This window comes from Misgurnus anguillicaudatus, chromosome 11, assembly GCF_027580225.2.
Source record: "Misgurnus anguillicaudatus chromosome 11, ASM2758022v2, whole genome shotgun sequence".
In the NCBI taxonomy this organism is placed as follows: domain Eukaryota; kingdom Metazoa; phylum Chordata; class Actinopteri; order Cypriniformes; family Cobitidae; genus Misgurnus; species Misgurnus anguillicaudatus.
Window position 1 is genome coordinate 5670633 of NC_073347.2, and position 20682 is coordinate 5691314.

Consider the following 20682-nt stretch of genomic DNA (forward strand, 5'->3'; position numbering starts at 1 on the left):
GCATAACGCAGTTGTTATTGAAGGAGATTACTTCACGTACACCTAAACACAAAAGCGCATGTGACTTTTAAACTGTTGCTCCTTTTGTCCATGATGTAAGATTGCAAGTCACCTGCGTTGTCCTAAACTAAAGCTGTCCTCTATTTTAATCAACGTCTACCCCAAATGAGGTGTACAGGTATGGGAATGTTATTGCATTTTAACACAAAACAATTTTAAAACACATGCTTTCTTATAAGCAGGACATAAAAGGTCTACTTTCAGGATTTCAAAACACCACATAGCTCTGTGTTTTTATTTAACTGTCCCAGAAGGTTGCAGAAGAGTTCTTATGATTCATTAAATAGAAAATGTTGATGCTCTGCACCGCACTCAATTTCTTTTCAGAAATATTGGGAATGATTTGCTTCACAAAATGTATGTTATACTGAAAATCTATAAGAAAATAGTCTACGTCTAGACTGGCTCAGAATTATGACTCAAAATCCGATGGGATTCGTGTACAGGTTGCATTATTTGTTTAGCCTCGTATCTATTCAAACACACGACTTTGTGACTTTTCCTCGTTGACAATTGATGTTCTGCATGTGGACGCGTCAGTCGACTGCTGCTGCAGACGAGATTTCCATCCATATTCCCCTGTATCATACATGATGGTTGAGTCCAGCGCCTTCCTCTAGATGCGTACTAGTTCAGCGCTCCATTCCGTCTCCACCGTTTGGACCGAGGGAATCACTTTTGGTCCCAGCATCACCGTCTCTCGTCTCTGCAGTGGCCCTTCTCGGTGATATGAGAGCTAATATAGACGAATCCGTGTGCCATAGGCGTCAGATCTTCTTGCCAAAGCTGGATCTCTATGCATTACTGTGATCGTTGTGAATAAAACGCAAGAAACCGCGGCGCTGCGTGGAATTACAGCGGACATGATGATGGGGAGATTCAAGCACATCCTGCTGCTTTTCGCAGGTTTAGTTGCCGCAGCTCACGGTAAGTTGAAAGTCTGTTTTATAAGCTGGATGGCATTGCTATCGCTGTCTTTAAGGATTATGGCTGCTCTTAGGTTCGTAGCTGTACAAAAGTCATTCAAACCTTGAATAAAGGTGGACTCTGCTTTTGCATTTGATGAAGTCGTCTCGAAAACTTGCATATGGCACATTAAGAGTGACTGTAGAAGTCGGTAAAACATGCCTTTGGTTCATAATATTTTCTTTTCATGCCATTTTTGGAGAGTGTTATTGTGGCACGACATAACTTCAATCTGAATATCTGACTGAATAAGAAGAGACACATTCATGGCATTACAGTGGTATCATTCTTGGACAATATGTTGCAGTTTAATCGATTAAAATTGGGTAATGGATTTTGGTTTTGTATTCGTCACATTCGCCCTGAAGTCGAGAGCACGCATTTCATTATTTTTGTGAGGTAAAAAATAAATAGGCTATGCATTAGAAAAAAATCAACACAAACACGGATCGCCATTTTATGTCACATAGACATCTAGCATAAACTTTTTTGGGAAACACGCTTGTCTTGTATAAGAAAAGGGCCCATGTAGACTTTTATACTTTTTACCAGTCTCGGATATTGGTTTTACCTGAAGTGAGGTGGTAATTGACTTAGCTTAATTCACAAATGATGATTGATTTAAAAATCTGTTGTCAACATTTTATAAGCTTTCTTGTACACACGAACCTTCATTGAACTTCACGAAGCTTTAGTGCTCTACTAGTTTAAGTGTTGACCTGACACAATTTGAAGACGGATGGTTCATTTTATTCAATGACAGGATTAATACCCCAGACAAACTTTGAAACAGCTATAAGGGCATGGTGTTTATATATTTAATGGGCTTAACTTTTAGGTGGTCAAGTTGTTAACATTCTTGTCGTTATAACAGTATTTGTGTCTATTTCATGCCAGTTTTGTAGCCTAATCAGTGTGGGAATTGTGCATTGATCTTAAAAAAGACTTTTTGTATCTTACAAATAGTTACTTATAGTTTGTTGTTTTTTTAAAAACGTGAAGTCTTCTTATGATAGTTATGACGAGCTGCCTATAAAACATATATTTTTTCATATAGCTATAGATAATAACATCTATAGTAAGCTAAAGTGAAAGGTATGCACTAGGCCTACTAAAATTTCAGTACTGATCATAAAGTGTTTAAAAGGTGTACTGTTGCTATGGTTACCATCTCAGATTAAAATGTCTGGATGACTAGGGTCTATAATTTAACTTTTTGTGGTTTGTTGTGTTATATTGTAGGCCTATGTAGAATAAACATAGCTAAATATTTTTACTTTTTAAGACCCCCCCCCTCCCACACACACTGTAAAAAAATCTTTGCAGCCTTAAATTTTTTTGTTGAATCAAATCGGATTTACAAGTCATTTTCACATACCATTATTTATCTTGACTACAGATGAGTTGTTATAACTTATAAAATTATATATTTTATAAGTTGTGACAACTCATCTCTGTTGACATGACTTGTAAATCTGAGTTGATTTAACAAAAATTTTAAGGCAGCAAAGTATTTTTTACAGTTCATGATTGTTTTTACAAATGTAAAGAAATGATACACATCCTTGCACAGACTATGCAAGCAAATACATATTTTGGTACACTCAGACCAAGGATGATAAATACAAGTTTTAAAAGTCTGGAAATTGAAGAGAATAGCATGATGAAACTAGGAACCATACTTTAAGTATCGATCAGAGCTGGAGCCAATGAGAATCCATTTGAAATCAAAACGGGAAACTGCAGCATGCAAACTTTAAATAAACAACCCATTCTTATGAAATGCGTATAAATCGCACGCAGTTGAACATATGGTCAGTCCTTCCCGTTCACTTATACGGTGCATCTTTTTGTGTAAGTTTTATTTATTGGCTTTCTTATTTTTTCCATGTTTTTTCCTGCAGTTGGGGTTATATTTGCGATTTGCTTTAGGATGTCATTTAATATATAGGTTTCTTCATGTTTTGTCTATTTCTCAACCATGGTCGCTTGGAGTTTGGGTTACGATTGGGGTTTGGGTTAGGATGTAATTTTATGTAACAAAAACTTGCTCAATACCGTCAATAGTAAAAAGCGGAAAAAAATTGAAACCAATAAATAAAACTGCAGGGTTTCCCACAGCACTTTTCAGTTAGGGCGGCCCGCCTAAGCCAGGAAACCCTACCGCCTTAACTAGGTTGTTCAAAAAAAAAAAAAAAATTGCTGCAAAAAAATTGCTGCAAAAAAGGCCGTCAAGTGCATCTCGGATAGCACGGACGCTCTTCACACCACGACCGAGCACGTGCGCCAAATGAGAAAGACATGGTCCGGACCGTCACTGTCTGGAGGATAACTAGCCAGTTGATAAAACATTTAGGAGAATAGCGCGGACGCGCTTCACACCGCGAGCGTGCACGCGCGTCACAATACCGAAATGAGATAAGACGTGGTCCGTCATTTCTGGAGGATAGCCAGTTGATAAAACGCGTGTCCGTGAAAACTGTAAGTGGACTTATGCTTTGGGTTTATTTAGGCCTGTCATTGTATTAGTCTAAAGTTCTTGCAAATTTAAAGCAAGTTAGCTGGTGATTTTGTTGTTTGAGCAACCTGCTAGCTAGGTTTCACGTGCCTGTTGATTCGATATATATATTGTTGAGCGCTCTTGCTCACTTTATTTATGCGCATTATTTACACGCTACAGTAGTTACACTCCTTTAAGATAATGTAATTAATAGTGGGAAATAATCAGTTTTTACAATTTTATCATCGTTCGCCAGACGTTCTACAACATCTGCTTCAGTTTGTGTTTATTAACCCTTTAGTTTCACTTCATCACGCAGCTATTCCTATTATAGGTAAAAACATTTAAATTCATTAATAATCGAGTATGTGTTCATTTTCTGTCATAGTTTTTTCAAAATTAAGTTTTATTTGAGTGTTTTAAATAAAAATATTTCAATTTTCATCATAACGTGCTTGCCCCGCCCCTTTGATTACCACGCCCCCTGACCACGCCCCCTTCGATCCTACCACCTTAACTAACCATTTTTTTTGCGGGAAACCCTGAAACTGTATAAAAAGATGCGGCGTATAAGTGAACAGGAAGGACTGGTGTATCACATGCACGCAAAATTGGAATTTGGTTAATGAATTGCACGACTTTTCAACTACGTGCTATTTATACGCATTTCATGAGAATCGGCTGAAATAAAAGTTTTCGTCCATTGGTGGGACATTATTGTTAGTTACAGTTCTTAGTGTGAACAAGCCTCATTGGTTTCCTCACCATTACCCCATTGCTAATGTACTTGTATGAATGAACACCTTTCCGCAGACTGTCTGCTCTATCTGTCTGTCTGTGAACTCCATTTCAAAGGCTACTTTCTGTATTCCCATTATGCTCGTCGTTTTAGAGGACATGCTTTTCAAAAGAATTAGCGATGCTGCAGGCACTTGCACTGCCTCCCAAGCCTGTGAAAGAATAATTAGTTTTGTCACAGCTGTGCCATCAGAGTTAATGACAATGACTGCTGCTATTCCTTGTTCAAAGGCATGTGGGGAGTTTTCAGGGACAGGCATTAATTAATCTAGTTTTATCAGCCGCCATGCACAAAATAGTATAAGCATGCAAAGTTGCTCAAAAATTGTATGTCAACAATCATTTCACATTTCTTAGAAATTTTATTTGCATTAAAACTGGGCATAGTCAGATACAACCAGAAGACAAAAACAAGATACGTCTTGTTACTAAGCAAAGGCATTGCTCATGCAACCGTACAGTTACAGAGACATATTATACATAAGTACCCTTACAGTCATAATTCAAAATTCAGTAGATTTATTAAACTTATTAAACAATCAAATAGACTGAGAAATGACAGACCGTTTGATTTTTTACCATCTTTGGAATCTTAAATGTTCATACTGAAGTTGTAGTTAAATGTCTCTAAATGCAACTACCATCATTTGTCCAAATATCTTCTTTTGTGTTCAATATAATAAAGAAACTTATAGAGGTTTAAAATGAAGGTAAGAATGTGTTTCCTTAATGTGCATTTATAATCCAATGTAGTTTTGTTTTGATATCTGATGATGGTCATATTGACATACTGTAGTAGATGTGTCTGCAAAGCAAGATGTTTTTATCGATTGTTTGCGGTGAATATCAAAACGTCTGAATGAATAATCGATAGCTACCATAATTACCAGGAATATAGCTACTATACAAATAAATGCTGGGCAAATGAGCATGCATTTGTAATTTTAGAGAATTGATGGGTAGGCATTTCTGCGACTTCAGTCCAGTTGGGAAGGAAATATTAACTTGATGTCATTTGAAAACATCCTTAAATGCAGCCAAGCTTATTGAACGGTTGGAAAGGGATTTGTGATGCCATCCGAAAAGCATTTTTTTGTTTTATTGAAAGATTTCAAAGACAATTATAATTGCATTAAGAAGTAACTCTGATCATGATGCTGAGGCCCAAAACAGTAGATTTAATATGTTTGAAAACAAATAGCTAGTTAAAGAGGGGCATGTCAAATAATTAAAATGCAACTAATGTCTACACATGCCACATCTTTTAAATGGTGTTGATTAAGCAGACAGATGCAAAGTCTGGAGCAAAGAAACATCCATAATTCAGTGGACAGCTGCTTCAATGTGACAACGCAGCCTTTCATTTTAAGTTTCTGACAGCTCTTCTTCGACTTCAGAATTGTTGTCTGCACTTTTCTTTTGTCCCCAGATGCCTCGTGGCTACCAGTTTAAGCTGTTTGGATTCTAGACCTGATGACCCATTTTAGTTGCAAGTGCAGATATTTCTCATACATATATAGCCGATTAAAGCATTTGCATTTCAAAGCAGGCAGAGTCAGCAGAAGGGTGTAACGTTTTCTTCTATTAATGTGATTTTAAGGTTGTGGAGCTCAACAACGGAGGAGATCGGAAAAAATGCCTTATCGTTCAAACAGTATGTGTTTTAATTAAACTTGCAGGTTGGCAGTATTTTGGGATTGAAAATGGCTGTTCTGTTAAACAAATGTTATTGTTTGTTCTTAAACCATTGGCGTTTTGGCACAGACGCTGGCATTTAGCTGACATTATTTTTGAGAATAGGCAAGAGTACAAAGAGTACTTTGAAGGGTACATATAAACAAACACTCTGAAAAATACTACATTTTGATAATTATCATTTCTTGTAGGAAAATACCTGATAAATATAAAGACTTGACCACAATCTTTGAATCTGAAAGGACTCCTAAAACCCAAGTAGCCAAACCCTCTTAAAGGAAAACACCACATTTTTTCAACATTTTACTATGTTCTTACCTCAACTTAGACAAATTAATTCATACCTATCTTTATTCAATGTGTGCACTTAATCTTTGTACAGCGCGTTGTGAATGTGTTAGCATTTAGCCTAGCCCCATTCATTCTTTAGGATCCAAACAAAGATGAATTTAGAAGCCACCAAACACTTCCATGTTTTCCCTATTTAAAGACTGTTACATGAGTAGTTACACGAGTAAGTTTGGATCCTAAGGAATGAATGGGGCTAGGCTAAATGCTAACACATTCACGACGCACTGTACAAAGATTAAGTGCATGCATTGAAAAAAGATAGGAATGTATTGATTCGTCCAAGTTGAGGTAAGAACATAGTAAAATATTGAAAAACGGTGGTGTTTTCCTTTAAGTTAGAATAATTGTTTTTAATTTTCTTGAAATTAGGGTTGTGCCGATAGACGATACTATTGACGATAGTCAGACATGTGGCCGATAGCGGGCTTTCATGACGATGTTTCAAATTAACATGCGCATTGCATGTTTATTAGGGATGTGCATTATGTCATTTTTCATTTCGATTAATCCATAGGTCTAAAGGACGAGTACTTGATTAACTGGGGGCGGGGCAATCAAAGGGGCGGGGTGTACACGTCATGGTGAAAATGAAAATATTTTTATTAAAAACACTCAAATAAAACTTAATTTTGAAGAAACTATGACAGAACAAAGAACACATACTAGATTATTACTGAATTAAATGTTTTTAACAGAAACCTCTAACAGGAAAAGCTGCGTGATGAAGTGAAACTAAAGGGTTAATAAACACAAACCGAAGCGCTTTCTATATGACGCACTCTACATAAGCCTCATACAACATAAATGTACAACGTGCATCTATCTGCATAAAATGCAAGACTTCAACTAAGTTGTCAACTAAGTTACAGAAAGTTTAACTCTGTTGTGGTTTTCCTTTTGGGTTCTTTAAGAATAAAATACTCAAACCGTAGGTTTCATTTTCAAAAGATAGACTTTTATTAACCAGTCAAATAAAAGCCGAGCAGTCCTGCAAAATCTCCAAGACTCACTGAAAACCTTTCCCCTGTACTAGAGTATTTAAGTCTGCCTTCGCACCCAATCCTATTCCCATGGGTTTGTAACATGAAGCAACATATGGTTTATATCATACAGAAACACATGGTGATCTCATTCCCGGGACTGTTGTTCAAATATGCATCTCCAGACCCAGTCTTTACTACCACATGTGCTTGTAATGCTAACCAGACATCCAAATGCCGCCATATCCACAATTGGACCTGATTCGGACCTTGCACTAGAGAGGTTGTTAGGTGCGCAGGGGTTTAAAACCAGTGAGTGTGTTGTTCCAAATCCCTGGCACACAGGACATTTCAGAGCGCCTGGCCTTTAATGATGTGCTCGGATTAATGGCACCAGTTTTAAGAAGGTTGCGGTCATGAAAGTGTTGCCTTGGGAGTAAATCAGCTTCTTTTTTTCCACAAATGAAGTGCCTTGTCATAAATGAGGAAAAAATGAATAAATAAATAAATGAGGAAACTATTGCCCCGCCCCCTGATACTATTGTGTATCGGCGAGCTCACAGGGTGACGATAGGACGATCTCACAATGGGGCATATCGCCCAACACTATTCGCTTGTTGAGTACATTTGTGTCAACCCCATATAGTGTAACAACTTGCCCTAATACTAATAGTAGAGAAAAAATCATCTTGACACATTGCTGCCATCACTGTCATGCAACTCTAATTTCTATTATTTCTTGTTTTTTGGTCCTAGAGGAAGGACAGTTGCTTGTGATGATATATATTTTTTGAAAGAATGCAGGATTCTGCAGTGAATACAGTTAATATAAAGACTCCAGGATCAATGTCACTGTATTCGGTGTGGGAAAGAAAGACTTGTGTTATTTTATGTTGATTTAGAGAGTTTCTAAGACTGTCTGTTTGTTGTCAGGGAAGAGAGGGCGGCAGAAATATTGCACGCCGTAGCAACTTGCAAGTAGGATTCGGTAGGTGGAAACAACTCCTTCTCTCACACTGTATCCAGTGAATCAGCAGAGCCGGTTTAGACATGTTGCTATAGTTATTCTCTTGATGGATGAGAAGCACTAACTTACAGCAGAGGAAAGGCCATTAAGTTACAGCTGAAGCAGGCAGACTGGCTTTCATTTCACTCCCTAGAATAATGGGTGCAAATATCACCATATGCTCCACATCATCATAAAACATACTAGGGTGCATTCACTGGACAGTTTTTGGCAGGATTTGAATGTAAAACTAAACCACCCAATATCAAGCTTTAGGTACCGGACTGTATATGCTGGTACTTTGTAGAAAACAGTATAATCAAATCATTTTGTTTCCTTACAATGCAAACAGGCCTCTCTCTACATGCAGATAAGCCTTCTTAAAAAATGACAAATGTAACTGCTGCAGTTAACCGGGTGTGGTTAACAGTGGTTAACGCTATTAACTCTTTCGCCGGCATTGACGACATAACTCGTCAATTAAGAGAAAACGCTTCCCTGCCAATTACAAGAATTTCCGGCTTTCCGCAATATCGCTATTATCCACCAGGGGCGCATTTCCGCAACTTATACAACCCGGAAGTAGCGCCTTACGTCAAAGAGAAAGAACTCCGTGTATGTTTTAAAGATCGCTCTGCATCTGATCTCTATCAAAAGTCCTTCACAAAAATTGAATTATCTCAGCTTTTTGCTCACAATTGGGTTTTTTTGAAGAAACCTACCCATATTTGAGAGGAGATAAAAAGATAACTAATGAAGGTAGGATGAAACGTTTTTTGTTGTTGTTGTTTGAAAGCAGAGAGTCTGTTCTTTCATTTGATATATTGTTTGTTTATATATTTAAAGAAGAACATTTTCTGGAAGGCATTACACTTTTGTGAAAATCATGAAAAATGCTGCTGCTGCTGGCTGGCAACATTTTTTAAAAACGCTGGCGGTGAAAGAGTTAAAGGAACACTCCACTTTTTTTGAAAATATACTAATTTTCCAGCATCCCTAGAGTTAAACATTTGATTTTAACAGTTTTGGAATCCATTCAGCTGATCTCCGGGTCTGGCGGGAGGATTTTTAGCATAGCTTAGCATAATCCATTGAATCTGATTAGACCATTAGCATCCTGCTCAAAAATAACCAAAGAGTTTCTATATTTTTCCTATTTAAAACTTGACTCTTCTGCTATTGAAAGATACTTAGGGGACTATTTTCGGCTGCTGCGTAATATCACAAGCCTTATGAAAATTAACCATGGTTTTAGTGTGGTAAAAGTTTAGTAACCATGGTTTTTGGGTGCATTGATTACTATCAGCAAAAATGGTTTTACTACACTAACCATGGTTTAACTATGGTTTTGGAAAAATGTTAATTTTTGTAAGGGTACGCCTACTGCAGCCATGTTATGGCAGCAAAGTCCTTGATTATTACGCCAGAATAAGAGTATAGTTCCTAGTCATATCTGCCTAAAAAATCGCCACTTTTAATTTTCTGTCGGTCTTAATACACAATGTAACTACAGAAGAGTCAAGTTTTAAATAGGAACAATATCAAAACTCTTTGGTTTTAGCACAATGCTAATGGTGTAATCAGATTCAATGGATTATGCTAAGCTATGCTAAAAGTGGTAGCGCCAGACCCGGAGATCAGCTGAATGGATTCCAAAACGATAAAAATCAAATATTTAACTCTAGGGGAGCTGGAAAAGTAGCATATTTTCAAAAAAAGTGGAGTGTCCCTTTAATTACTATGAATTACGGTAAAATGGTTCAGTCTGGCTCTATTGTACTGATATGTCTCTGCAATTATAAACTGTAATTGTTTATTGTGCTAATTGTGTGACTACTTAGGTGTTTGTGACACCCAAAATCCAGTATTCGTCTCTCTATGTGGTGTGATTGTGAATCTGGGAGTGTGTGGCTTTACTGTACATCCTAAAATCTCACATATGCAGCTGGGCACAGATATAATAACAAGCATATTCCCTCTGGGTATACATCACTTGTTGGGTCCACTTGAAACATTTCTGTTGTTGTCTGGGCCACTTGTATTATGTATTCATCCGGTGGTAATAGGATAATTTCCAAAATGTTGAACTGTGTTAAAATAACCCAGACAAAACAGGGACAGTGTTTTGTGTTATATAAATAAGTATTCTGTTATGTAACTCAAAAGAGAGAATATGAAATCACTCACCCTTCCCTGAGAGGTAATTAATTTCACTAATAGGCAGTGTGATGTTACAAACATAACTTCAAAATAAAAGACATGACAAACCACAGAACCATTACCAAAGGATGGCTCCTGATGTTAAACAAAAAACTATCACAAAGTCTTGGGGGGCATTGGTTGGGCCAAAATTGTGTTGCAGGGATATGAACCATTAGGTACAGATGTGTGACCAGTCACGGAAACCAGTGACACAAGCCGGCAGCACAACTTTCGAGAAAATGAGAAACAAAGTTTTTTTTTTCAAAATTTGTGATTTTCGATTTATTGCAGAATCACGAAGAAGCCTCTCCATGTTTGAGTTTTTGTATATTTAAAAGCGTACATTTTGCGGATGAAATCGTCTTGTTTTTCCGGAGATTCTAGCGTGCAGCGGGGGGCGTCATTGTCTGTGTGTATATTTACATACTGTATAAGCTTGTGTTTTTGCCCCCGCCCCCAAAGGGAACAGCGTGACTACTAAATAAGGATAGTTCGCCCCAAAAATGAAAATAATGTAATTAATGACTTACCCTTATGTCGTTTTAAAATCAGAAGACCTCCGTTCATCTTCATACCACAGTTTAAGATGTTTAACGTTAGATATTGGGCTCTATCTTACACCCGGCGCAATGCACACAATGCGTGATGCAAGTGTCTTTTGCTAGTTTCCACCCTACGCAATTATAATTTTCACGTTTAGCGCCGCGTTGTTTAAATAGCAAATGCATTTGCGCCCCCTTTTGCGCCCATGGGTGTGTGGTCTGAAAACGAGGTGTGTTTAGGTGCATTGTTTGCGCGTTGCTATTTTGAGGCAACTAAAATAGATTACGCCACTGACCAACAAAAACCTGCTCTAAAGTCTAAAGTCAATGGCGCAATATGTTTTTTCGTTATTTAAAGAGCGCATTAGTAATATGCGCCTATAAACTGGACGACAACGCGGGTTTGCTTAACACATACATGAATGCGCAGCAGCACAAAAACGCTTTTAAATAGAAAGATTAAAGGATTAAAATGAAAAAGATTATTATTGATTCTCTTGGACATAAATGTCTAATTATGAGACGTTTGAAGGCGCAAAGAGCTGCATCACCTGTAGCCTGGTAAATAAATGCTTTGCTTTAAACAAATGCATCTGTTTTTAAATGTTTTTAAATGCTACCTCACAGATTTATTGTATATGATGACTCTGTACCTGTGGATATGGTGAGATGAGAAATATTTTTATGTAATGCTTAAAAAAAAAACTGACGCTGTCCAAGTGCTGAACCTTGCAGAGAGCCGTTTGTAAATTCTTTATCTTCTGTTTGTAACAAATAAAGTATTTTTACAGTACAAACCTTTTCTTACATACTTGTAAATTATTTTTTGATGATATTGGATAGCCATTCATTTAAATCAATTAAAAGCCTGCTTTTTTACTTCCATGACTAAAAGAAAACGGGTTTTAAAGGTTTTATTGAAAAAATAATTTCAATACAAGTGAAAAACAACACAATTATTTAACATTAATCTTAAACTGGGGATCTTCTTTCTCCGCTTAGTTTTTTAGTTTACAAAGACTGTCATCTAAATAGGGATTAGACATAGCGCCAGCGCAACTGGCTTTTAAAGGGAATGAGAGCTGAGTCTCTCATTGGTTTATTGCACGTTACGCCCAAAATACTCCCATTAATCATTAAAAAAATAGGACCAACCCTTTTCGACCATGCGCTCGGCGCACAAACCATTTTTCCCGTCGTTATATTAGCAAAAGTGCATTCGGACACGTCCATTTAGACGTTGCCCTGTGCGCTTTAGACAATGCGCTTAGATCGTTAAATTAGGGCCCTTAGTCCGAGAGCTTTATGTCTTCTCCATTGAAAATCTATGTACGGTTTCCATGTCCAGAAAGGTAATAAAACCATCATCAAAGTAGTCCATGTGACATCAGTGGGTCAGTAAGAATGTGTTGAAGCATCCAAAATACATTTTGGTCCAAAAATAGCAAGAATTACGACTTTATTCAGCATTGTCTTCTCTTCCGGCTCCAGCGTGCGTCTCCCCAGACTGTAAACGAACTCGGGCGCACAAAACAAAAGAAAAAAAAAGAAGCTAGGGCGGAACAAATAACAGTCAGCCACATGATCGTACGTCAGCTGGCTTGCTCGAATTTATGCGGCGCCGCAGTCGGATGACGTCTAAGTACCGCGAGAGCTCTTCAAGAAATCTTACGGAGTAGTTAAATTTCGACTCGTTCTCGCGGTACTTTGACGTCATCTGTCTGTCAGTTCTTGCAGCGCAGCATGAAGTCAAACACACATAAGTTACACAGAGATCGTTGAATTCGTTATATAATTTGCTACATGTTTTGTCTGTCTATATTTTCCATCGGCACTGTTTGGATTATCTATAAAGTATCTCTATAAATAAATAAATAATATATCTATAAAACGTAAATTACCGAAGTGTAATCTCATATACCCTTACATGTTACGATGTAAATAGTTTTCAAATTGTATATTATATTCTATCATGTGAAATCTGATGTAAACAATAGAGTATTTATCTATATTTCACGGATTATATGCATTTGTGGTCAAAAATGGTCATTGGATGATTCACACATCTGAAACAGACTGGATTCGACTTGTGATAAACACAAAGGTAAAAAGTCATGTTTATTTTTGCATGTTGTCATCTTCACTTCTTGTTGTCACAAAATACTACATATGATGCTAGAATATCTGTATCTCAAAACGGCTTTACAGGGGGTATGGCTTAGCTAAATGAGATGTAACTCAAAATGGCCCAGATCCGACTTGTGTCCCCACTTTTCGTGACTGGTCACATATGTATACATTTGATAATATGTATCTTTGAGGATCTAATAAGCTGTTTTTGTTGCCAGCAGCCATATCACCCTGTAGCCCAAGACAGTTTGCCCACTGAAGCTAAGTAGGGTTGAGCCTGGTTAGTACTTGGATGGGAGACCACCTGGGAAAAACCAGGTTGCTGCTGGTAGAGGTGTTAGTGAGACCAGCAGGGGGTGCTCACCCTGTGGTCTGTGTGGGTCCTAACACCCCGGTATAGTGCACCGTCCTTCTGATGAGACGTTAAACCGAGGTCCTGACTCTCTGTGGTCATTAAAAATCCCATGATGTCCTTCGAAAAGAGTAGGGGTGGGGTGTGCCCCGGCATCCTGGCCAAAACTTGCCCATTGGCCTACTAATCATCCCCTCATACTAATTGGCTATATCACTTTATCTCCTCTCCACTAATAAGCTGGTGTGTGGTGGGCGTTCTGGCGCAATATGGCTGCCGTCACATCATCCAGGTGGATGCTGCACTTTTGTGGTGGTTGAGGAGATTCCTCCGTTCTAGGGGTGCACCGAAATTTCGGTCGCCGAAAATTTCGGCCGAAAATGGCATTATCGGTTTCGGGCCGAAATAAAAAATCCAGCCGAAAATGTAAACCGAAAATGAATGTCAACCGCGCCCCTTTCATCTGTGCGCTGGCGCTTGGGTTTCACTCAGCCTCACGGTGATCAGTCGTCACACACCCCTCCCCTTCGTGCTCAAGCAGGTTTCACTCAGGGTCCAGCTGTTTGCACGGGTCTGCAAAGATTAAGAATGTCTTGATGTGTAAACTTTAGAGAGAGTCGCGCTATGTGTCTCTTACTGTAATCCATTAACGTACATTTGGCGAATAAAGCAATGAAACACAACGTAACGTTTTTATGTGGAGCGACTGTTGCGCTGTTTGGGATTCACCATCAGTCTCTGTATATGCATGCGTTTAGTGCCCTTAAAGCCGAAAGTATACTAGGGACGTCCGCGTATGCGCGCCATCATTTTCGTCATCAGGAGGGTCCGCGAGCAGCCCAAAATTTGAGACCGCACGGACAGTGCGCGTACAGTCCGCGTACAACATCGCATGCGCGTGAAAATATTTAGACAGGACACTCCACTACAAACAATTATACAAAGGAAATAGACAGCATCTGCATTTGCACACATACTATCGTTTTTCTTCTTTAATTTTATTTCATCCATAAACAGAAAGCTGTGGAGCATGTTTGTTACCATATTGTTTGATTCCTGTTCTTTGTTGTCTTCTTGTTTGTTCTAAACTGTGTTTGCAATGGTGGATCGGTTTCTTTTCTTCACCTATCCTAATGTTTTAACGTACTGTAAATGTCTCCAAATCAGTGCTGCACTAGAGTAATAATTTGAATAGAGACGCGTTTAAAAAAAAACAAGCAAACATAAATTCTCTCTGTTATTGACAGGGCACATATAAACAAAATTCTCTCCACAGTATTCTTTTTCTAATAAAAACATTTGTTTATGTATGTATAGATTACAGTCAGATTAACCTACTGAAGTCTGTGTCATTAATGTTGATCAAACAACCCATGACAAAGAGACAAATAGCTCTAAAAAATAATAATATATTTAATTTATTGTGTTATGAATAATTTAATTTGATTTCTGTACCTAATGCTAATTTCAGACCTTATTAATGTACAACTTTGTTCTCTTTTATAAATGTTTGCAATTTCTTTATTGTTTATTAGATTTTTCCCACCTGCTTTTTGCTGATCCGAAAAATAATCTGATCTGTGCCTCAAAAACTGTAAAGTGATCCGAACTGTGAGTTTTTTTTATCCGTCACACACCCCTAGTAAAGTTAGTACACAGTGATAGCCATAAATGCAATTGTACTAATAATTGGCATAATAATTTATTTCGGTGTTTCGGTTTCGGTTTTTCGGCCTTGGTTTCCATTTTTCGGTTTTCGGTTTCGGCCAAGAATTTTCATTTCGGTGCATCACTACTCCGTTCAATTTACCTACCTGGGAAGTGTGATAGCTGTGGATGGTGGGTCAGAAGAAGACGTAAAGACAAGAATCGGAAAAGCTAGAGCAGCATTCAACATACTAATCAAGATCTGGAAAACAAAAAATATATCTCTCAGGACAAAGCTAAAAATCTTCAACTCCAATGTTAAATCCGTACTGTTGTACGGATCAGAAACATGGAAGAACAATACTACCATCATTAGTAAGCTGCAGACATTCATGAACCACTGCCTAAGACGTATCCTTGGGATCTTCTGGCCAAACACAATAAACAACATCAAGCTTTGGGAACTCACCAACCAGGAATCAATAGAAATACAGATAAAAAGGAGAAAGTGGATCTGGATTGGGCATACAATGAGAAGAAACAAAATGGCAATAACCAAACAGGCACTGACATGGAACCCACAAGGCAAACGAGGAAGAGGTCGTCCCAAGAACACCTGGAGGAGAAGCACAGAGCAAGAGATTAAGAAGGAGGGGCTGACGTGGCAACTGCTTGAAAAGATGGCCCAAGACAGGCGGGGATGGAGGCGATTCATCAATGGCCTATGTTTCGAAGGGAATGTAAAGGCTTAAAGAAGAAAAAGAAAAAACTACTCCGTTCATATGTAAAGCGCCTTGAGTACTGAGAAAAGCGCTATATAAATGTAACGAATTATTATTATTACCATGGGCGTGAAAGAGATCATGGGCGGCATGGCCATGGAGACCTCTGGGATAACATCAGCATTTTCGCTCTCACTCTTGTTGACGGGGTCCTCCGTTACCCCAAACAATAAAAAATGAGCTGACCATGACATGAAGAGGCTCTGTTATGGTGGCTTTGACATGTTAAGGCTCTGGCGTGTATACCTGCTTCACCCACTATATATAATGAACTACAAAAGAAAAGAAAAAAATGTTATCACATTCCAGGGTACATAGTAACTTAGTTCTTAAAAGTCCTTGACATAATTTCGATTGGTGCAATTCACTAGATCCACTGCGAGGTCAGTGGTTCTGTAACACATAATACAGAATCTATATGCAAAAGAGTTTAATCCAAAAATGAAAACCAGTGAACAATAAACAAAATGTTTATGATGAACAGATTTTGCTGTGCTTTTGTTGTCCCTGATACTGTGCTTTCAGAACCCAAGACATCATGGAAATGTTACCTCAGTTTCTGTGAATTATAGCTTTGGACACAAAGGTTGCGACATTTCATGACTGTGATATTCAGTGACAAATTCTAAAGATGGAAGTTGGGTTTTTACCTTTAAAAAATGGCATTACCAGCTTTTTGCATCGGGCTACAGAGCTTTAACTAGAACTGAATACAATCAACGGCTGTAAAGGTTGACATTAGCTCTTCTGATTTGCATTTATGTGCGGTCTAAATTATAGGAAACATTCATAGTGACCTCATAACAAATATACAAGGCATGGATGGTTTATACTCCTAAAATGTCATGCATACATATAGTTTTACATCTAAACTGACCTCTTGCTCTGTCCATCTATTTCATAGAGATCTGTTGTGCTATTTATAGCTGCCATTTAAAGGAAACATCTTCTGTGTGGAGGGAGGAGACTGGAGACTTGGGAGAGGCGATCAAGACAATAAACTTTAATTACAATAATACAAAGAAGTAATCAGGCATGGAAACACACACTAAATATGACTAAGAATTGACAACCACTGGAGAAAACAGGCCAGCGTAAATGGTAGGGAGATGATGATGGTAATGACTGACAGGTGAGGATGATTGGAGACACGAGACAGGTGAGGAAGCATGGAGGATTTTGGGAATGAGGCAAATGGTGGATATATGGGGAACAGAACAGGAGGACATGGGGCCAGGGAAGTGCAGGTAGTTTAGGGGGCCAAGGCAGTGCACCCCGCACCTGAAGTCAGGGTGGCACAACCCACACCGGGAGCCACGGAGGTGCTGGGAGTTCAGAGAGCCAGGGAAGTGCAACCCACATTGGGAGCCAGGGTGGTGTAGCCTGTATTTGGAGCCACGTAGGTACAGCTCGCACCAGGAGCCAGAATGGAAAGACCTTGGATATAACACTGGAGATGGGAGCACAGGATATACAGATGACTGCTGTGGTCGTAACGCAGGAGACTGGAGCACAGGAGATACAAATGGCCGCCGTGGCTGAGACGCAGGGGATTGGAGCACAGGGAAAGAGAAACAGCCACCTTGGTTGTGATAGGGTAGCCCCCCCAAATTTTTATGAGAGAGACTCTCTTTTGATTTTCCCATGACATCAAGTAAAGCGTTTAAAGATTGTCCTTTAAATATATTCACAGGCACATCTCCAATTAAATCAAATGATGCTAATTATCCTATCAAATACTGCTGCAGCTGTGACATCACTTTCTAGAAAGCAGGTTAAAGGCACAGTGAGCTTCTGACCCATGCACAACAAAATTGTGTACATGTCCTAAAAAACTTGCTAAAACTACATTTTGTTAATATGAAATGTCTATGGTGAGTTTTAACTATTTCCCCGCCACTGATGAGTTATAAGAGAAAACATTTGCATAAAAAACGTGTTCCTGATGAATTTTTTATGTTAATCTGCAATACTGCGATCCACTAGATGGCGCATCCAATTTATGAAAAAACTGAAGCCAAAACGTTCACTAATTTTAAACTCTGTGTATGTTTTGATAATCGTTCTGAATATGATCTCTAACAAAATTTCTTCACAAAAATTTTGCTAAAAAAATATTTTTAAGAGTTTATAAGCAGATAAAAAATATAGATAGGATGAAAGTTTTTTCTCATTTTGTTTGTTTGTTTGAAAGCAGAGAGGCTGTTCTTTTATTTGATACATTTGTATGCACTGCAAAAAATGACTTTCATAGTATTTTTGTCTTGTTTTCAGTAGAAATATCTAAAAATTCTTAAATTCAGATGCTTTTTCTTGACGAGCAAAATGACCTGAGACAATAAGTCTACTTTATAGATAAAAAATATAAAATATAAGTGAATTTGTGCTTAAAACAAGCAAAAATAATCTAAAAATACGTTTTTTTCCTTAAACACTTTACTCTTTCACCGCCAGCGTTTTTAAAAAAAGTTGCCAGCCAGCGCCAGCGTTTTTCATGATTTTCACAAAAGTTTAATGCCTTCCAGAAAATGTTCTTCTTTAAATATATAAACATACAATACACCAAATGAAAGAACAGACCCTCTGCTTTCAAAAAAAAAAAACCGTTTTACCCTACCTTGAGTAGTTCTTTTGTAATCAGCTTTTGAATATGGGTAGGTTTCTGCAAAAACACCACATTTTGAGCAAAAAGATAATAAGATAATTCCATTTTTGTGACGGACTTTTCATAGAGATCCCATTCAGAGCGATCTTTAAAACAGACACGGACATGCAGCAGCTTGCCATAGGGCAATACTTCCGGGTTTAAAAAGTTGCGGAAGGGCGCCACCTAGTGGATAATAGTGGTATTGTGGAAAGACGGAAATACTCGTCATTGGCGGGGAAGCGTTTTCTTTTGATTGACGAGATATCTCGTCAATGGCGGGGAAAGAGTTAATTTAAAGGTGCAGTGTCTAAATTTTAGCGGCATCTAGTGGTGAGGTTGTGAATTGCAACCAACGGCTCAGTCCACTGCCCACCCCTCATTTTGAAACGCATAGAGAAGCTACAGTAGCCACCACTGGAAAACATGTAATTGACGGAGACAACTTAGTAAAAAAAGTTTGTCCGTTAAGGGCTTCTCTAGAAAACATGGCGGCACAAAATGGCGACTTCCATGTAAGGGGACCCTCTGTGTATGTAGATAAAAACATCTCATTCTAAGGTAATAAAAACATAACAGTTCATCATGAAAGGTCTTTATACACCCCTGATCATAGAGTTTTGTATATTATTTGGCATTTCTGTCAAAAGATCCTTCTAAAAATTATACACTGCACCTTTAAGCAAAAAATGTTCACCCCATTGGCAGATAATTTCCTTGTTTTAAGCACAAATTCACTTAAATTGTATAGTTTTTGTCTAAAAACTAGACTTATTTTCTTAGGTCATTTTTCTCATCAAGAAAACACATCTTGATTTAAGAATTTTTTTTTATATTTCTACTGAAAACAAGACAAAATATTAAGTAAGACAGTAATTTTTTGCAGTGTGTTTTTATATTTTTAGAAAATCACAAAAAATGAGTCAATGACTTCAACCTAAGTGTACGTAAACATATGACTTCAAATGTACATATATATATACTATAAATGAGAGTTGTGATTTCTAATTAGAAGTAGCCTTGGCCTTTATCAACAGTTTTTTTCTTATTTTCGAGTGTACTTTTCCTTTAAACATTTCAACTTTGCAGGCGTGAGTAGCTAATAGCATTAAATTATCAATAAACAGTAATGTAGGCCTATGCTTATGTCTTGAAATGGTTGATGAATTATGTGTAAACAGAGCAGGACTGAAACGGAAAGGGGAGGGAAACTAAACAAAGGCTTGTCAAATGGCTTGGATATGTTGAAAGGGGATATGGAGCTGTAATTATCTCAGAAGGCATCACAGAGGCATTTTAATTTGGTGTGTGTTGCATTTATCAGTCACGCTGAGAGTGAGACGGCTATTTTGGCATTCATTTGTCTCTCACGCTGTCTTCGGTGTTTATCTCTTTCCATCCCACAAAGTTTTACTGTTGAACACTCACACCCGTGTTCATTAGATCCAAAGTTACTTCAAGTCCAGTAGGCGCGCTCAGCAGCATTCTTGGACCCTTCTTCAAGTAGCTGTTTTCTGTCTAGGAAATTCAGTTAAACACTGACTGCCCACTTTTCCAGTGGTCTCATTTCCAGAAGTATTTTGAGTCCATTCTAGTTGTCATAGTTGGACAGTCAGTAGTATAATTTCTCATGCAGCAAATAAAGGATAAACATACATTTTACTGTTTGATTTATTCATGCAAATAATTCACTTAATAATTCAGTAATTTACTACTCGCCATTACAATAAGACCAGACTCTCTGCTTAATATCTACTATCACTTTATTGTGATTCTTTACTTGACAGATTTTCTACTGACTATACACTCACCTAAAGGATTATTAGGAACACCATACTAATACTGTGTTTGACCCTCTTTCGCCCCCTTAGAACTGCCTTATTTCTACATGGAATTGATTCAACAAGGTGCTGAAAGCATTCTTTATAAATGTTGGCCCATATTGATAGGATACCATCTTGCAGTTGATGGAGATTTGTGGGATGTTCATCCAGGGCATGAAGCTCCCGTTCCACCACATCCCAAAG

At 38.0% G+C, this 20682-nt stretch overlaps 1 protein-coding gene across 2 annotated transcripts in view; it reads left to right on the plus strand.

Moving 5' to 3' along the window:
• Nucleotides 1-586: 586 nt before the first annotated feature.
• Nucleotides 587-20682, plus strand: part of csmd1a (CUB and Sushi multiple domains 1a) — a 696936-nt gene continuing 676840 nt past the window's right edge. For both annotated transcript variants that reach the window (XM_073872919.1, XM_073872920.1), the window contains exon 1: nt 587-987. In XM_073872919.1, coding sequence (XP_073729020.1) covers nt 924-987 — 64 coding nt within the window. In that variant the 5' untranslated portion in view covers nt 587-923. The remainder of the gene's footprint in view (nt 988-20682) is intronic.